Source organism: Enhydra lutris, unplaced genomic scaffold (genome assembly GCF_002288905.1).
Source record: "Enhydra lutris kenyoni isolate GAN:26980312 unplaced genomic scaffold, ASM228890v2 scaffoldscaffold43, whole genome shotgun sequence".
NCBI lineage: Eukaryota > Metazoa > Chordata > Mammalia > Carnivora > Mustelidae > Enhydra > Enhydra lutris.
This window is the reverse complement of record NW_019154127.1, coordinates 8,264,053-8,284,667: the sequence shown is the minus strand read 5'-3', so window position 1 is coordinate 8,284,667 and position 20,615 is coordinate 8,264,053. Positions and strand designations below refer to the sequence as shown.

The window sequence follows — 20,615 nt, the reverse complement described above, 5'->3', positions numbered from 1 at the left end:
TGCTTTATTTCTAAACCGTGCTTGAAGAGCTTGCCCCAGCTTCAGTCATTCACTGTCCTTTCCCCTTGGAGTATGTTCATCCCTCCCTTCCTCTGTCCTCACGTCCCATTAAGAGCACATGGATTTACAGTCGCGCCTGCACCCTTCACACCCTCGTGCCCCAAGGCCCCTGGCACTGATGGTGATGAGGCACACATCCAGCTCAGCCGCAGCCCTCACCCTGTCACCTCAGAGCCTTGCCTTCCTCCTTACCAGGAATGCCAACCCACTGATCTCACTCCCAGTGCATCCTCAGCATCTCTTGTCCTTCTGTCTTCACCCCACCTAAGGTACGTGGTCTGCCATTTCAATAAAATTCTTGGCAGTAAGTTAAATCTTCCCTTCCCAATCTTTCCTTACTGTTGTGGTTATACTTCTTGGAAAAATGTCAACCCTAGAGGAAGGCAACGACCAACCTCCCCTGATTTGCACATCCCTGGTGGACGATCCCACATGCAAAATGGGTGAATGGGCATCGCTTTAAAGTCAGGGTGCCCAACCTCACATGCCCCTTCAGCACCACCCAGCAACGCTACATGATTTCTCCAGTCAACTTGCTCTCACAGGCTCCACAAAGGCCATTTCCAACTTTCTGCCCCCATTCTCCTTCAGCAGAGGGAAATATCTCTTACTTTATAAAAGAAATAGAAAATGCTGGACAGCCCCCAACTCCCCTCAAACACGTCTACAAATGCTCCTCCATCTCAATTCATCCTTTCTTCTGATCCCGTTGCCTTGGAAAAGCTGCCCTTCCCCCTGTGGATGTTGGTTCCTGATCCCATGCTTTGGATCTCATCCCCTTTGTCCTTCTCCATAATCTCAGGTGACCAACCATCCCAGTTTACCCAAAGCCATTCTAGTTTCACACTGAGAGCCCTATGTGCCAGAACACTCCTCTGACCTGCACAAATGAGGACAGATATTCACCCTAAAACACTGTAGATGATACCTTCTTTCTCCTGAATATTCAGCCTCCCTCTTGCTAAGGAATCCTTTGCAATGGATGTAAATGTGTTAGAGTCTCTCTTATTAAAATAAAACAAAACAAAACCTTCCTGCTTCCACAGCTCCCCATTGCCCTTTCTCTCTCCTCCCCTCTTTGAGCAGATTCTTCAGGAGAAGTGTCTCTATTGGCTCCCTCCCTCTTCCTCTTGCCCATTTACACCTCAGCGCACTCCTGTGGTGTCTAACCCCTCTGCCCCACCGGTGCATCTCTTACCCAACTCCCCGGGACCTCAGTCTACCAATACAGTTAGCTGGCTCAGGTCTTCATTTAATTTATCCCAATACGTTTTCAATGTTGACCACACTTTGCTTCTCTCTCTTCACTCCTCTCTTTCCTAGGCTGTTCTTCCCTTGTCTATTTTTCTCAGGATCTCATCCAAAGTCATAGTCCCATAACCAGCATGAAATATCAGAGCTTCTCACAGCTCAAGCTAAGACCTCTGGCCCCCTCACTCTATTCTGTCTTCAGTTCTCATCCCACCGCCTTCAACTGCCATATGCCAGTGACTCCCAAACTTACCTCTATCCCAGGCCTGTGCTTGGAGTTCCAGAATGTTCTATCCAACAGCCCATTTGAAAGCTCCTGTTAGAGCTTGGGTGTCAAAGGCATCGCAGTCAACATATCCAAACTAAACTCACAAGCATCCCCAACTCCAATCCTTTCCCTGGAGTCCACATGATATTCAGTTACTCAACCCAGAAACCCAAGAGACACCCTGCATCTTCCCCACCACCATCTCCAATCCAGTATCAAGCTCAGCCCATTTCAACTCCTAACTATCTCTTGAATCCATCCACTCTCTCCCTCCTGTGACGTTTACAATCCAGTGACTCTTGCCCAGACCATCAGCAAGGCTTCTAGTTGCCCTCCCCATGTCCACCCCCATTTTACCCCAGCACACTGTGACCCTGTAGCCCTTCTCCCAAGACAGATCAGGTCTTTCTGTCTCCTTAAAATTCCTCAAATAACTTCTTATTCATGAAGCTCTTGGTAGTGGCATGTCCCTAGCTCACAGAGAAAATACTCATTGAATCAAGTTCATGCCACATTGTCACCTTCCTATTAAGTGACACAGAGTAAACCTATAGGAAATTAATGTGGCTAAGTTGGGACCCAGGCTGGTTCATTCGGAAACAGCCCCTTCAAAAACATCAGCAAGAGGCACTTGGTCAACCAAAGGCAATCAGGAATTTATGGCTGCATCATCTGTCATCTTTGTCCACCACCCAGCTCATCCCTGGCTACTTCCAGCTGGAAGGGCCTCCTGGCAGCCTCAGAACTGTCACAGACAACATGCCTGACATTCGACATGGGGCTGGCCCAGACTGCAGATCTCAGTTTGAGGTTCAAGAAACACAGGCACGGCTGAGGGTGTAGCTACTTCCTCCCACTGCATCAATGTAAATGAAGCCATGGACACTGCTCTCTGTTTCTACCTAATGTTAACTGTTTGATTTTTTTTTTTAAGATTTTATTTATTTATTTGACAGACAGAGATCACAAGTAGGCAGAGCAGCAGTTAGAGAGAGGAGGAAGCAGGCTCCCCGCTGAGCAGAGAGCCCAATGCTGGCTCGATCCCAGGACCCTGAGACCATGACCTGAGCCGAAGGCAGAGGCTTAACCCCACTGGTCACCCAGGTGCCCTGGTGTTAACTGTTTTAAAACATAGCACATCAACAGAAAATCTGAGATTCAGTAAGGCCAGCAGGTCAGGAGACAACTGTCCTTGCAAAGCTAGTTTGCTACAGATCTCAAGAGGACGAGGCCATGGCACATGGGACCACAGGGGAAAGCACCAGGGTTGGTCAGGAGGTAGAGGCTGGCGGAAACTGTGGGAGGAGCTTTTACTGTGGTTTCTGAGGGAAGAAGGGAGAGAAGCAGGGTAATTTGAATAACTTCAGTGGACTCTGGGCCTAGGAGCTGTCCCTAGCTATCTGAAACCTGGCCCCAGTGTAAGAGCCCTAATCATCTTACCCAGGAGTGTCAGAGCCTGGAGGAGGTTGGGTTGTGGGCTCTGGACTGGTAGGTTTGTGTTAGAAAATCACTCTCAGACTCTTAATCTCACAAAACAAACTGAGGGTTGCTGGGGAGAGGGGTAGGGAGAGGGTAGTGGGCTTATGGACATTGGGGAAGGTATGTGCTATGGTGAGTGTTGTGAAGTGTGTAAACCTGGCGATTCACAGATCTGTACCCCTGGAGCTAATAATACATTATATATTGATATAAATAAGTAAGTAAATTAATACAGACAAAAAGAAAAAAAAAGAAAGAAAGAAAATCACTCTCAACAGCAAGCTATTTACCATCTATCTGCAGGGATTGGCCCACACTGGGATGGGCAGTCCCTCCAGGGGCATCAAGTCCCCAGATGTCAAAACATAGTTAACACAGAAGATAAAAGATATGGTTAATACATTAACTCAGAACCAAGCTCTTTCTGAAAGAGCCATGAAGTATTGCTCCCCTGTCCCACCCCACCCATTGCGTGCATGCACACACACATACACACACACACACACACACACACACACACACACACACGCTCCTCAGCCAGGTCTATACATTTAATAGGACACTTTCAGAAAGACCAAGACTCACAGCATCTGAAGAAATGAGCTGAAAAATAAGAATCCCATCAGCACCTCTAGGATTCAATAAAGATAACTACAGTAACTGAGCTTAATAAACGGTGTCATGGGCTGTGAACAAATTGAGTACTTTGCACCGTGCTAGATACTCATGAATTATTCCCTCTAAGGGATGGCTTGTCTTCCTCACACCGCCACAGATGTGGGGCTCTGTCCCTCCCCTTCTCTGATCCATGCATACAACCGAGCCCCTCTTGTGCAAGCCCCGCTGTTAGGACTAGTCTAAATGGATTGCAAACATGCCATGACCCAGAATCCTGGTACCTACTGTTCCTGCTCTCAGGAACGCTGCTGAACATCTCCGGCATGCCTGCAGGAACATACCGGCCTCCCTCCGGGAGGAACAATAAAATGAGATGGCAGAGATTAGCCCAAGGAGGAACACTGTGTCTTTCTTTGGTGCCTCCTTGCCTTAAAAGGCGGGGTCAGGTAGATGATACAGATGCAAGAATATGGTATCCGCCAGGGAGACACCACAGGGAACTTTGTGAATACAAACTGGTGGGCTGTTCCTCTCACCCCCGGGAACCAGCCACGGAACCAGAACAGGGGCACCTGCTGGTGATTTGTGAGCCGAAGAATGAACCAAAGTGAGGGTATATTTGCCACACCGAGTTTTCATCTGTTCTTTGGGGATGTTTGATTCTCCTTAAACATCGAAAATCCGTATTAGAAACATCTGTCCTCCTGGACCGCATTTTTCACCCATAAATGGGTTGGAATGAGGAACGTAGAGATTAGGTGGTATATTTACTTTAAATCAATACTTCAAAACCAGACTTGGACGAAACCAGGCTCTCATTTCTAATGGTATTACGCATAGTTTACAAGGCTGGGCTCATTCAGAAGGCTTGCCTCACCCTCTACAAACCAAACCAAGTTTTTGACAGGTCAGGAAAGATTCCAAGTTTGAAGAAAGGACGTAGGTTCATTAATAGAGTTGTAAGAAGAATTTGCCACAATTTCGTTAACTGTTTGCGGTTAGTTGAAGAACAGAGACATTTCAACAGATCGCAAGAAATGCTGTAGCTATTGTGAGGTTTACGGACATCTTGGGACATTTCTGATAGTAGAGCAGGACTGGATTTATGAGGAAGCTCTAGAAAAGGCTCCTAAGTGCCTCCCACGTAATGTTTTCTAGACTAACAATCACTGCCATCCCTTTTGTCTGTCAGGCAAAAGCTCACTTATGGCACGTGTTTCAGTCAATCCAAAGTCACCAACGTCCAGACCTTCAGAGACATGTAGGTTGCAAGCTATGCTTTTCCAAAACTTGCCCAAAATTTCAATTTAAGACTGCATTTATTAAACAGCCCATAAGAAGATGTCTTTGCTTTTGTAAATACATTGCCTCTGTTATATCACCTTACTGGCAATGGATTTGTGAATCAGGCTCTAAAGAACTTTTTTCTTTAAGAACTCCGTTGTTGGGGCACCTGGTTGGTTCAGCCGGTGGAACATATGATTCCTGACCTCGGTATCATGAGGTTGAGCCCATGTCGGGCATAGAGACTACTTTAAAAAAAAATAGAAATAAATGAAAGTCCATTGCTTTGGCCAAAAATCCCTTAAAGTCTGAAAATATCTGTTTTCTTGCAGTGGTGAGTTCTCACACGTGCTCCATCTTTTGTCCATTGTTTCTCCTCCCCCATGGGTAGGGCACCTTGGAATCTTTCTGAGAGTTAGAAGACAGGGGGGAGGACAGGGAGTTTGGTTGCTGTTTTTCAGGCATCTTGTCAACTTCAGGAAGAGTTTCAAACATGCTCAGGGCATTTCCTTATTTTTCCATTTCCACTGAGATAGAGCTGATGCGCAGGACTGTGGGAGTTTAAGGCTGACATACATAAATTGTAGGATGTTCACCAAAGTTTAGTTAACATTCATCATCTCCCATAGATAACCTTAAAAAAGAAGGAAAAGGAAAACGGTGGGGGGAAAGGGTTTTCCCTTGTGATGAGCACGCTTAGGATCTACTTTTTGAACTTTCAACCACTCCATACAATGGTGGTAACTGTAGTCATATTAGCATTACATCCCTGGTACTTTTTGATCTTCTAACTGCAAGTTTGTCCCTTTGGACCACCTTCCACCAGGACCCCCGTTCCCACTCCACCCCTCTGGTAACTGCAGATCCAATCTTTTTTTCCAAGACCTGGGTGTTTTGTCTTGTTTTCAGTCCACATTTAAGTGAGATTACAAGGTATGTGCCTCTCCCAAGGCACTTCCCAAAGCAAGGCACAAATGGGTCCTTCGAGAAAGCAAAACCTGTATGAGTCCACAGATGAATCAAACGTGGCTCTGGAGGTGCAAAGTTAATGAACATAATAAAAACATAGGCTACTATGAAAAAGCAATTAAAAGTGAACTATGGCAGGCCAAGCCCAAGCTCTCCTTAATTTTCAGCTACTGTTCTCCAGTCTGTGCCTCCTCCTGAAATTCAAATCCACAGGCCTGAAGGAAGACAGGAGGAAGGATTTTCCATGTTCTGTTCCCTTCCCACACGTAAACCATCCAGTTCCTTAAAAAGGTCATGTTGTATACATGTGTCTGAGAGGCAGAAACAAATCTCAGTTTGGGAACTAAAGCTTTTTAAATAGCTGTTGATGGCTTTGTACCTCTGCCAAATCAAATGCACATCAGCTGAAGGTCTCACCTCACTGTGCTGCCTTCACAGACACCCAGACAGCTGGCCAGACGCAACTCTGTGGCAAAGAGTGGTCTAGACACCTAAGTGACCTGAGGCCAGGAGTGTCCAGAGGAGGCTGAATTTAGCTTTTCTGGAAGTGTCTAGTTCTACTTCGATCACCTTAGTCCAAAACTTGTGTGCGAGCAATACATGGAGGCTTCCAGACCCACCAACCTGAAATCCCCTCCTGCCTCTTCTTTGGGGCACAGTTAAGGGAATCTTTCTCTGGGAGCCCTTCCAGGTGGCCAGTCTCAGGGTCTTTAAGCTGGGGCTCTCCCTGGGCTGCTTGTCTTAGCCTTGATCATGTGCTACCTTGACCACCCATTATATTTTTCACAGTTGGGGGATCCATGCCGTTGTAAGAGATATCAGTGCAAGAAATATTGGTTATACTTTGTAATTCCTTCTTATTTCTTTAGCTCCCCAAATCTTTATGGAGCACTTATCACGCCCCACATTGCCCCCAGCTCCAGAAGCACAAGCCAGACACAGTCCCTGCTTGTCATGGTATTTATGTTCTATCAGCAAGAAGTCTCATGGGGGACCAGGTGGGGTGTGATAGGCAAGTATGACAGAGACCTAACTCAATGCAGACATCAGGAAAGGCCTGCTGGAGGAGGTGATATGGCCCCTGAAGAAAGTGTACAAGTCATGCAGGGGAGCAGAGCCCCAGAGAGACTGCATAAGAAATTTGGGCCTTATTTCAGGAGCGATAGGGAGTCACTGAGAGCCTCTAAGCCAGACACAGATATAATCATATCTGCTTTGTTCCAAGGTCACTCTAGTGTCAGGAGAAGAAAAGAGAGGAGAAAAGAAAAGCAGAAGGCAGGAATCACTGCTGGAGATGAGGGTGGTGTGGGCCAAGGTGGTGGTGATGGCAAAGGGGACAAGAAGAAGCTGAGATCTAAGATATATTTAAGAAGTAGAATCAGGGGCGCCTGGGTGGCTCAGTGGGTTAAAGCCTCTGCCTTCGGCTCAGGTCATGATCTCAGGGTCCTGGGATCGAGCCCCACATCGGGCTCTCTGCTCAGCAGGGAGCCTGCTTCCCCCCTCCCCCACTCTCTGCCTGCCTCTCTGCCTACTTGTGATCTCTGTCTGTCAAATACATAAAATCTTTAAAAAAAAAAAAAAGAAGTAGAATCAACCATGCGTATGAAGGGATTGGATGTCAGTGGTACCGTTGACTGGAATGGGGAACCTGGGGTGAGCGGCAGGTTTGGAGAAAAAGATGAAACACATTGCTCATGTTCAGTTAGGGGCATTGAATGAGACTCCCCAAGGAAAGCTGCCCAGTAGGCAGGTGAGTGTATGGGTTTGGAAATCAGGCATGAGATTTGGGTTGGAGTCAGAAAGTGAGCAGCTCATGAAATCACATGAATGAAGGAGATCAACCAAGGAGAAAGTACAGACAGAGGACCTCGGAGCCCCAGAGAGAGGCCAAGAGGACTTAGAAGGAGGAGATGGCCAGCAGAGTCAGCAGCAGAGCCAACCCAATGAGCTCGCACGTAGTAGCAGCTCAAAGACCTAACAGCTAATCAGTTACCTTGTAGTAGTAGTAGCCCCACCTGAGGTTTTGGTTCTGTGAAGGGCTAGTAAGTAGGATGAGATCATCATCTAGGGTTTGCCTCAACTATGTTTAACTCTTGATGGCCCCACCAAGCGTGTAGTCAGTGGTTCATGGAAGTTTTAGTCTTCTCAAAAACACAAACTTACTTTTAACACCAGTGAATTAACACACTGAGACAAGAACCCATCGGTCCATCAGAATGGCCCATCTGGATGTCCTTTACTCATCAGAAAGATCCTAAGTCTCTTACTAACACTGAATCCCATCCGCATCTCTGTGTTGTTTTAATTATCAAACTCAAGACTTAAAGGTCTGAGTTTTTCACTAGAATCTTAAAGTCAGTTGAAATGAGATGTTTATGTTCAATGATGCAAAGAGTAACAGAATCACATGAGCCTTATAAACCCTCCAGAGGGCACTCTCAGGGTCACAGACTCTGCTTTTTTTGTTCCAGGATGAAGCCATTTTCATTATAAACGTCATTTTCTGTTTTATTGCGGAAGGATAAGTTCTAAGAATTTTAAGCCAACTTTTTAAAACTATGTTCGATGAAAGATAATTTATAGACATGATACTCAGATAAGTAGAAATAGAATTGACTTTGTTTCTCTGCTACTGAAATTAACTCTGCTCTTAAGCTCCCTGTTTCCAAGTAGAAAAAAAACACACTTTTCCAATTAAAGGTAACTTAGTCACTTCCAGCTTTCAATGTGGTTGATTCAGATCTAAACGGCCACTCAAAAAGTTCCCCTCTCCAACCCTAAGAGCCATCTGAATTGGAATGGGTTACTATGGTTTTGGCATTGGTGAGGGGGGTGTGGCACATGTTCATCCTGCCTCCTGGCTCTCCCCACAAGGGCTTTGGGGTGTCACGTGGCCTCACTGCAGGGTTCCAAGGGCTCACCAAGCTCCTGGATCAGGAACTGCTGGGTTCTTCTCCCCACTGGTCCTGCCAGTGCCAGTGTCCACATACTGTCCATACACTCCACACTGTCCACATACACTCCTGCATACACTCAAGAGCACACACACTTGCACACACACGAGGGTAGCTCGCACAAACACAAAAACGCTTGTGCATACACAATAACATACATGCACAATGCACTCATATGCACATATACACACATCCACACGCACTCACTTGGGGACCAGCCCCAGGCCACCAACCAGACACACTTCATTTATCTTTTTTTAAGATTTTATTTATTTGACAGAGATCGCAATGAGGCAGAGAGGCAGGCAGAGAGGGAGGGGGAGGCAGGCTCCCTGCCGAGCAAAGAGCCGGATGCGGGGCTCGATCCCAGGACCCTGAGATCATGACATGAGCCGAAGGCAGAGGCTTAACCCACTGAGCCACCCAGGCGCCCTGACACACTTCATTCAAATAGTTTAAAAAATTTTTAAAGGACAACCAAAACAAATCCTAGAAAGAAAGAAATACAGAAACAAATGAACCTAACTAGACCTAAAATAGATGACATAGCCACATAGAAAAAAGAAAGAATTCAAGTAACTTCTGAACACAGTACTTTGATCATACTACTTTGGTGGGAATATTCTAAGATGAAGAAGAAGTGCAAAGAAATTTTTAATTTTACCTCACAAGTTTGTGGTGGATAGTGTCAAAAGTGCAGCAGCACCTGGGGAGTTCTTTTTAGAAATGATTTATTCAGATCCTATGAGAGAATCTGCTACCATCACTCTCCTCCCTTCCAGAAGCAGCTCGGGTGACTTTAAAAGGAAAGTGAGTTTTATGGAATAAAAGGAGGATACCTTAAGAGGGTCTTTCATCCTGGCTTGTACACAGCCACCTTCTTGTGGCATCCTGGCGTGGCCTTTTCTGTGTGTATCTGCAGGAGAGAAAGCTCGCTGGTGTCTCTTCCTCTTATCCGAACACCAGTCCTATTGGATTAGGGCTCTACCCTTATGACTTCATTTAGCCTTAATTACACCTCTGAAGTCCCTAAAGTCCGAATACAGTCACACATTGGGGGGTTAGGGCTCCAACATATGAATTTTAGGGGCACACAATTCAGTCCATAACACCACGTTTTCCAGGAAGGTTACTTAACCTTTCTTTGCCCCAGTTCACTCATAGGCAAGGTGCACATCATAGCAGGGCTGCTGTATGGATTGAACAGTGGGTGCACATAAGGCATGTTGTGCCGGGCAGGCAATAAACACTCAATAAATAGCATTTATTATTTAATTCAATACTTAATCTGTGAATTTTATCAACTACTTCAGTGAGAGTAGCATTAGGAGCACACACATAGAATGTCTTCTTTTAGACATTAAGAAAATGCATACTTCCATTTATTTTTGCATAGCTGGAGGTGAACCTCACTGCCCCTCCAATATTTGGGTAACAGAAGAAGTACAACTGTTTATTGAAGGGACTTTCAGCTTGAGTGTAAGGCAGGGCTCACTGTTGTTTAATAATCAGCAGTTGGCTTAACCTACTGAACTAAAATTATTATTATACTATGGCAGAAATTATACTATACTGCTTCTTTTTGACAGTGGGCTTGGTAAATTACCAACATTCTTCTCCCACACAAACACTTACAAACACAAGTGCAGAACACTTTATTACTGTGCTAATTCAGTGCAGTTCTTACCGAGAAGAGCAAGGAGAAAAGAGAAACATCCCATCACTTAGGTTCTAAAATAAAAACCCAAAGTATCTACAGTCAGTTCTTTGTTTCAGAATATTGACAATCTATACTGATTAATTTTATAGTATTCAAAGGTGGTGATGGTGGTTTATATCCATCCTGTTTTACTGGAATCATGTTCTCCAAGCAGTTTTGATGCATTATCTGTTTACAGAGTGAATACCTCTGGTTTTCAGCAGGGGGCTCTGTCCCGAGGGCGGTATCCTGCGCAAAATCCTTCCCATTATAATTTGCTGCTGGGAATCTAAAAGCAGGGCTTTGCCTGTTAAATCCTCATCTTGCTGGGTCCCACCTTATGTTGGCTCAGTCGCTACGACGGATTTCTTAGCTATGCTACAGTTTGGTTCCGTGGCTTCTAAATGGACTGGGCTTTGCATCCACCACTGATAACATGCCCTCCCTCCCCTCCACTCCTTTACTCTTGCATAGTCTGACTCAAAGATCGAAATGGCCACCTAAAAGATGGGTCGTTTCTATTCACTTCCCTGTGGGTTAAACTCTTAGAGTAACCAGAGTTCCAAACAAAGAAGCTCTCAGTGGAGAAATTATGAAATGAAATAGTTTGTAAAGGGTACACACACACACACATGCACACACACACACGTGCGCGCACACACACACACACACACACACACACACACACACACAGCTTTGGGCTTTGGGGAAATCTCTTAGACCAGACAACACTGCTATGCAAACCAAGCATTGCCTTCCCAAACACAAAGTCGAAGGTATGCCTGGACCTGAGATCGCTCCAGAAGACCTCTGCATGACCTCTGCATCACTCAACATCTTCTCCTTTCTTTTGAGACTGTGAGGACAGATTCCCCAGGGATGTAACTTGGACCAATCTCACCAAAGCTGTGTCTCTTTTGTTAGACTTTTCAAAAAAACAATGTTTGCCTTTATCGATCCTGTTTTTCATTTGTTTTCTGTTTTATTAATGTATCCACTGATCTTTATTGCCTATGCCCCATGGGCTCCTGCCGACACACAATGTCACAATAGTTTCAGGTGAGCAAGGTAGCGATTCAGCATCTCTACACCCTGTTTTTCTTTTTCCACTTTAAGTTGGATATTCTGCACATTCATTTTCAGACTTCCTTCTTTTCTAATGTAAGAATTTAGACCTATACATTTTTCTCACTTTCCATGTATCCCATAATTATGACATTCAGAATTTCAATACCATTCAGTATCAAGTATTGCTGAATTTCAGTAGGGTTTCTTCTTTGATGGTAGCTGTTTCAAATGTGATTGTATATTATGTATATTATATTGTATATTATGTATATATGAATATTATGCAGTAATTTCTAAAATTCATCTTTTCTTTTTGCTTTCTGCCCTGTGCATGCAAAGCTCAGGACTTGCATGAGCTCCTGCACAGAATTCTTTTCCCCACTTCTGTCCTCTGTAGGATTCCCTACCTTTTTTCAGCTCCCAGACCCCTACTGCTCCGTCTCCCATCTAGAAAGACAGCATTTCCCTCTGAATGCTAGCCTGCTTGGGCTCTGTGTGGTTGCACACACTCAGGTTACTCTCAGAGTAAAGCAGTGAGAAATGAGAAAAACACCACCACAAACTTTGTCCACAATCCCCTTTCCCAGTCCTCTGGCCAGAAAAATTGGGGGGCCTGTACTATGTTACATGTGGAGTAGTTCCCCATGGGGCAGCCCTGGGGGATGGGGTACCTGAAGGGGACTCTGTCTCTCATCTTCCGACTCAGAGGGGCACCTTGTCCCAGTGCTCTGGTCAGAAGGACGGGGTTTCTCCCCAAGACTGTTGTCAGCACCTACTGCTCAGTTCTGTGTTGGGTTCTCTCTCAGGTTAAAATCAGATGATGGAAAAGGAAAATGGAAAAACAACAAATGTACTCCCTGAGAAGTCAATCTTCACATTCGGTACCCCTCCCCATCATCGTGCCAGTATTACTTTCCAGAGTCTTCCTGTAAAAGGTTTCGTCTAGAGGAGTTAGTTGTTTGTAATCAACAGGAGAGAAACCCTGTATTTATTCCATCTTCACCAGAACCAAAAGTCCTATCCCTTACTTTTTTAATTGAAATTACTTTTGGTTAAATTAAGTTTTTTAATTTTCCAGCACCTAGTTTGTATTTTAGCTGAGGGTCCTTCACAGATAGAACAGCATAATGCTGGAAGCAGAAACCTCCCACTTTCTTAAGGACTCACAAGCCATCTTTCTATTTAATAATACATCTCAGACATTTCTAATCAACAATTTTAATTAAGCTGCTTCTCTGTAGTGTCCCTAAGTTGAGTTTTTTCACTTGACAATGAATATTTACTGGGAAGCTACAATGTTGAAGCGCTGAGATAAAGGCTAGGAACATGGAAATAAACAAGACCAACGAGCCCCAGTGTGATCACAACTGAACAAGGCAAACACACACTTACAGGTCATTTCAACTGATGGTATAAGGTGTCCCTGGAGTGTTGGAGGACCCTGGGCTCAACAGTTCCAGCTAGGGACTGGTCAGTAACAGAGTGCTCCAGAAAGGAGATGACAAATTAGTTAGCTCTTCACAGATGAGCAGAACCCCACTCAGGACCCCAAGAAGGCTATTCAAGATAAGGCAAGAAGATGAACATGGGCATAAATACCCAACTTTTGTATCAACATGGAGGGGACTGGAGGAGATTATGCTAAGTCAAGCAGAGAGAGTCAATTATCATGTGGTTTCACTTACTTGTGGAACATAAGGAATAACACGGAGGACATTGGGAGAGGAAAGGAGAAGTGAGTTGGGGGAAATCAGAGGAGGAGGCGAACCATGAAAGACTGTGGACTCTGAGAAACAAACTGAGGGTTTTGCAGGGGAGGTGGGTTGGGGGTTGGGTGAGCCTGGTGGTGGGTATTAAGGAGGACACGTAGTGCATGGAGCACTGGGGGTGGTGCATAAACAATGAATCTTGGAACACTGAAAAAAATAAAATTAAATTTTAAAAAAAAGAAGAAGAAAAGCACAGGGATGGAGTGAGGGCAATGCTGACTCCAGCTCTGACAGCTGAATGGGGTAAATTGCTTAGGTCCCTGGCACCCCAGTTTCTTCTTCTGGTCACAAGGAGCAAGTGCAATGCTCTGAGCACATTCCATGACTCTGAAACTCTGTGTATAAACACCCACATGTGTCCTCTTCCCCCCACTCTTCCTGCATTCAGCACAAAGCAGTGCCCACTACACCTTACCGGCTGTCCCAGTGAATGACACACTGCCTGCCTGGCTGTTTTCTTGAATGAATGAACAGGGCCCACAGGATGACTTTTGTGAGTCCTGGAGAGTTTTACCTTTATGGACCCCAAAAATGGTTTAATTATATTACATTTTACAATCAAATTAGTATAAAGATGACTATATTAACATTTTCTTCTACCTAAGAGTTTATCTTTTTTTTCTGATTTTAAAAGAATTTTCGTAGGTCCTTGAAAGCACTGTGGGTCCTAGATCCTGGACATGCCTAGCTAAGGGGGAAGTCGTCCCTGTAGGAACTAGTTAGTGGATGCTTCCTCATCCTGAGAAGTTTTGTAAGAGAGCCCTTTGAGCAGTGCACCAGTGCATTCCCCAGATTTTATGCCAAGCCAGTTACCTAGTTTTCTTCTCTAAGGACATGGGTGGAATTTCCCTCATTCTATCATTTCATATTAAAATAAAGCTGCTCCTGACTCCTGGGCTCCAGTAGCTCACATGGCATTTCTGTGCAAATTAGGAAAGGGCTTCTTGTCTTTAAGAAGAAGGGGGAAAGACTAAAGTATTATATCACTGCACAGTCTAAATAACTATCTCCACTGAGCCTGGGGAAAATGTGAATCAGGTGGACATACCTTCCAACTTCATCTGGGGGCCGCATTCGTGGACTGCATGGCATGCTGGTGGGACAGTAAAAGTAACCCATGGCATTCAGCTTAAAGCCATTCTAGCTGTAGATCCATAAACCAATTTCATCCTAAGTCTGTGGCCAGAATGGTCAAGTCTCAGTAGGACTCAGGCAAAGCCTCTAAAAACAATCGGATGCCAGGGTCATGGTTTCTCCCGGGGCAAAGAGTGGACAAGGCACAATCACGTGAGTGTGTACCCATGTGCATGTGCACACACGCCTTCCTGTGTGTGTGCATGGCCTTGCAGGCAAGTGGGATTTCATGTGAGCCAGAACTCAAGTTGCCCCCTGGGACGACCCCCGGAAGGCGGGGAAGCTCCACCACACACTCCTGTGTGTGTTAGTGTATGTCTGCAACGGGAATGACGCCCCCTCATTTTGCAAGGTGCAGTCTGACCAGCTGCGCCCAGCAGCCACGCCCAGCTCACTGAGTCCCCTTGCTGATGGAAAGCCCACACTCACACATACTAAAGCCTCTGTCTGTTCCCTTCTGTGCAGGGATGACATGCCAGGCTCGGAGTTCCTACATCACGAGTGAGATCCTGTGGGGTTACCGGTTCACACCTGTCCTGACGCTGGAAGACGGGTTCTATGAGGTCGACTACAACAGTTTCCATGAGACCTATGAGACCAGCACCCCATCCCTCAGTGCCAAAGAGCTGGCTGAGCTAGCCAGCAGGGCGGAGCTGCCCCTGAGTTGGTCTGTGTCCAGCAAACTCAACCAACATGCAGAACTGGAGACTGAAGAAGAAGAAAAGAACCTCGAGGAACAAACAGAAAGGAATGGTGATGTGGCAAACCTAGAGAACGAATCCAAAGTTTAGTCTCCTAGCTGGGCAGCTCCTTCTCCTCTCCCCTCGCACAACCTTTTCTTGTCTCTCATTCTCTTTCTTTTTTGTCTCTCTTACTTGGTTGTTTATTTATTTATATTTAATTTTGACATTATCAGAAAGCAAATCTTCAAGGTGTAAAATATCTACCTGCCCTCTCTCAGTTATTCAGATTGATAAGGTAGACATGGATTTGGTTAAGGTGCAACATGCCCTCATTTGTGGCCCAAGCTTGCTCTCTTCCCGAAATACAACACATCTGACTCCTAAGGATTTAAGCTACTTACCTGCATGTCTTGTACAATACCAGATCACTCAAAGAGTGTGTCAAAGATTTTACCTGGGATATGACAAGTTAGGTCTCTGGTGCCTATTATTCATGCAGTGAGACATAGCATATAACCCTCAGTTTTATAGATTCAAATAAATTTCATCTACAGGGTGAGGTGCTTGACCCATACCGGCATTGCAGTTATAGGACCCAGGTCAGGTAAAGACAAAACACTGTACATATATATGCCTTATGTAATTACTTTCTTTTCGCAGTTAGTAATAAAGCCCAGCATGTACAAAAGTACTGTAGAACTTCCAAATAATGTACATAAATGTATAATTATTGTAGGTTTAGATATATAACTTTAGAAATAAGATGCAAAAAAAAAAAAAAAAAAGATTCCCAGTGTATAGTAGGCATTTCTGTTCTGATGTCTTTGCTTCCTTAATTTCTTTGGTCCCATTGACCCTGGCCCTTAGTGCATGGCCTTCGTTCCATGTCCCAGACTGGTAGTGTTTGGGTACCTCACTGCTCCCTTGCTGATTCCTTCATTGAATCTAATAAGCCATAGGTCTGGGGGAAGCTAGGTGGTCTAGTACATGGCAAAACCCACCACCATTATGCTGATATACTGTGAAATGTTTACAAAACTGAGGTCTCCTTTTTGGTAAGAGGAGCCTCACTGCTTAGCCTGGGGGGATATTCCAGGGGGAGGACACCCTCTGGCATGTCACCAATGATGTGTTTATGCTTTTCCCATGAGCTGCTACCCTTTGCAGTACAAGAGTTTGGGAAACTCTTCTACAAAACCATGGATTCTCCAGCTGTTCCACTCTGTAATCGTAAGAAACTACAGACTTTAAAAAATGAGACATGGTAATTTAGCAGAAGATGGTTTGGGTCTAAAGCCATGACATTCATGAAGGCATGTGGTAGGAGACATGTATTGTAATCATTCACCTTACAAACTTTGAATCCATCTGGCTCTCTTCCTGTCCCTGCCAGCTTATCCATCAGCATTTCCTGCATTTGTATTTATTACTATTCTTATTCTTCTATTATTATGAAATGACCAGAGTTCAGTAGTAAAGATTAGATCAACAATCTAGGTGACTATGAAATCTTTCTAGAGAGTGCCACGGGTGGAAAATCAAATCCAAAATGTCTCCCAATCAGAAGAAAACAAGCAAAAAACTGCGGCCTTAATTCATTTTAATCTGCAAAGATAAAAGGAGAGAGAGAGATTAAGAGAGAAAGAGAAGGAAAGAAGGCATTTTGTACTAAAACTCTAAATTCAAGATGAAAAAAATTCAAATAAAAAGATAAATGGAAGAGAATGTCAGACAAAATCTCAAGGGCAGGTGGAAATTTTGCACTGTAACAGATCTTTCACATTAATTTCACAATTTTAAACTATTTGTTCCCTAAAACAGTCGCCCATCATAAATATTCATCGACCAAACTCAAGTTCCTTTTCAGCTGCTACGGCTGTGCTCAGTTTGAGGCTTTGTGCCATGAAGGTCGAAGAACTCAAACTAGCTATCACTCACTCCCTGTTGCCCTTGACTTCCTTGACCAGATCGCGCAGGCCTTCTTTGTATGTTGGGGATCTTATCTACTAAAAAGCATGCCCCAGATGTAAGGAATGTGACTCCTCAGTTTAACACAGGGGGTCTCTCTTCTCCCACTTCTGAGACCTCACATCAGGACACCTGCTTCTTGGCACTTGGACTTAACTGGAAATGAAACTGTTGGCCATAGCCCTTTCCTGTTTGCCAACATTTCACATTTTGCATTGAATATCTGTTGAATCATTTATTCATTCCACACAATCCAAGGAGGAGGTTGTAGTCGAGGAGGAAGAGGGAGCCCCATACACTTCCTGCCAGGCTGTGGGGAGGTACTGTGGCCTTACCTCGCTGTAGCCTTATGAAAGGCGCCCTTGACTTGGGGGTGCTAACCCTGCAACATCCCCAGACTTGCAGGGCAAAGCATGGTAGCATAAAGAAAGATGAAGCATGGGCTGCAAAAAGTCTGCTAATTTAGCTCTTGGCGACTCAGTGGGCCTTTTTTAAATCCATTACTAAGGCTCAAAGGACAACACACATCCTGTTGGCTGGTTGGAATAGTAGTTTGGGGCCCTCTAGCACAACTAAACAAAGAGCCTTGACAACCCTTCGGTCATGCACACGTGTTAGTTCTCTATCTGTGACAGGGCACCCGGGGGTGAGGTCTCGCCCTATTTCTCATTGTCTTTGGCGTCAATGTAGTTGGAGACAGAACATGAACCAAATCTCGTTTTTGTAATGTGAGCCTCTGAATCTTTAAACAAGGATGCTCCAGAAGAATCTTTTACTAGAATGTCCCTATCAAACATGTCTATTTTTCTACAATTATTGATAACACAGTTTAACAGTGTATTTTGTGTCAACTGTTAAAATTTGGAATTGAAAGAAGCTCATTAAGACTGAATTTTCTAAGCAGCAAGTATTGAATGGTGTTTTTCATTAAGACTGTACAACAAAGACGAGCCCACAATTTCTACTCGTTCTATTCCATCCTATCGAGTTCCCATTCACACAGTCACTTTGTTAGGAAATCAAGTGCTATGAAAATAAGTCAGCCTATTGGAATGCAACAATATCCATAACTAATGAGGATCACTCTCAACTTGATATTTTGATCTGTTAGTTTGGTGTGTTTGAGTCACCTTCCATAAAAGCATGGTGGGATCTGATAGCCAGATAAGAATTTTGAACCATAGGGTTACGGTTTGCCACAGTTGACCCCAATCTGGAGAAAAGGGCAGACTCAGCTGGAAGCACGACCTCCCCAAGGGCTGATGAGACCCTCAGATTCTCACTGCCATTCACCCCAATATGCTTTCCAACTGGAAAACCAATTTGTTTATGAGTCAACTTTATGTAACTAATAAAATTATTTATGTTTTTGGCTGTTCCCTTGGCAAATGATACTCTTTTGAATTAACATATTTACAATCACTGTACTGCTAGGTCTTTGCTTATCCATTTCCTCATAACATGGCATTCCAGCCTGTTCACCCAACATACAGCCACTCCATGTCCATGAGAAGGAACTCCCTCTTCCCCCACTCCCTTCCACTGTCTGTCTCTTTCTTTTGTGCTGTTCGTAGTTCCCCAGTGCCAGGTCCATTGACTTAGTTCATTATCTTATGTTCTCTAACAACAATCCAGCTGTTGTCTCTAAAAATGTCAACCTATTTCTTAAGCACAATTTTCTCTTGCAGGTTTAACCAAACTAGGGCTCTGAAATGTCTATTTCTCACTGTACTCTGATTAAAAAATTATTTACGACTTCATTCAAAAGCCTAAATTTTGAAGTTTCAAGAGCAACATCCTTATGCTTTCCCTCCCTACATTTTCTTACATTTCAGGTTTCTTACTTTTTCCCCTTTGCTTTTTAATTTAGATTTAAGCCAATGTGTTTGGGATGTTCAGAATCTGTTTAGAAAGGTGGGAGCTGGTGGACAGAGAGATTATAAAAATGCCATTAGAAAACTACTTGAACTCACCCAAAGAATGTGAAGTCATTTGATTAGCTGAGTAATTCAAGATTATAAAAAGAATCAAAATATTCATAGTCATCTCCAAGATAGCTTGCTAGTAGTCTGGACTAGTTTTCAGTCTTTCTTTCCTTTACTTGGATACTACTCTATGTGAGTCAGAAAAGTCAAAAGGGTAGTTGGAAATTAAACACCCTACATAAATGGGAAACAGTATCTTCTATGATTTCCTCTCAATGGATGGCTACAAAGTTGAAAACATAGTCACTATATGCATAATAGATGATTCATTGATATTGTATTACAATATAGTAAAATCATATTATCTTATTTTTAGATTTTATGGTCAACCTGTTTAAGGAAATGTAATCCCTTCATTTAAAATGGAGTAATACATACCTCTTCCTAATATTTCTGCAGTTAATGTCTCGGAGAATTTCTGATGCAGTCATCTAGAAGTCAAAAGCCTGTAAGGCTATGAAGAAATTTTGACAAAGCACAGTATCAGTACACAATACATTAACAACAATATTACATTCTACATTGTGCAGTGTTTGGGAACATTCAGGGCACTTGCATAAATTATGTCATTTAATTCTTATCTACCATGAGAGTTTGTGTATTATAATTTACATTTTATAAAAAGAAAACTAGGGTTTGGGAAAACTGAGTAACTTCCCCAAGGTTACAAGTCTAGTAATAATAGATCCCAGTCTCAAATCCAGGGCCAAATCTTAAGCCATGGTCTCTATTTACTACAGAAAGGGTTGGCAAACCAAATCTACTCAGACTCCAGCCCACTGCCTGTTTTTATACCACTTTTACATTGGTAAAATGTAAAAAAAAGTGGTTTTTATACCACTTTTACATTTTTAAGCAGTTGGGGGAAAAAGACAAAAGAATATTTTTTGACATGTGAAAAGTATGTGAAATTCCAATTCCAGTGCCCATAAATAAAATTTTATCAGAATACAGCCACACCCATTCATGTATTGTCTATGGCTGCTTTCCCACTACACTAGCAGAGTTGAGTATTTAAGACAGAGACCATATGGCCAGAAGACTGAAATATCACTATCTGGCCATTTATAGGAAAAGTTTGCTAACTCCTATACTAGGCTATTAAGTACTGTTCATGTATTAAGTGGTACTAATTATTGAATGTTGTACTGCGGACATCGTAGAATGATGACAGTCTGTTCCAATATAAATGCATTGCAGTCGCTCACAGATCTGTTCCAAGAAAAAATATCACAGTCATACAGTCAGGTATCAAAGGAAGTCTCCTTCTTTTTCATAACCATGCCCCCAAGTGCTAATAATAACCAGCCAAGATTGAGCAGGCAACTCAGAAAGTGATAAAGTAACACAACTCCTTAATGAACAAAAGAAGAAATGGGAATCCCCAGTCCAGTGACTCAAACACTGCGTCGTTAGAACCTATAGG

General features: G+C 43.7%; 1 protein-coding gene across 1 annotated transcript in view; it reads left to right on the top strand.

Annotated features, from left to right (window-relative positions):
* Nucleotides 1–19,991, top strand: part of LOC111155756 (potassium voltage-gated channel subfamily J member 6) — a 282,902-nt gene extending 262,911 nt beyond the window's left edge. Inside the window, exon 4 of the mRNA XM_022516141.1 lies at nucleotides 15,019–19,991. Coding sequence (XP_022371849.1) covers nucleotides 15,019–15,344 — 326 coding nt within the window. The 3' untranslated portion in view covers nucleotides 15,345–19,991. The remainder of the gene's footprint in view (nucleotides 1–15,018) is intronic.
* The last annotated feature ends 624 nt before the right edge of the window (nucleotides 19,992–20,615 follow it).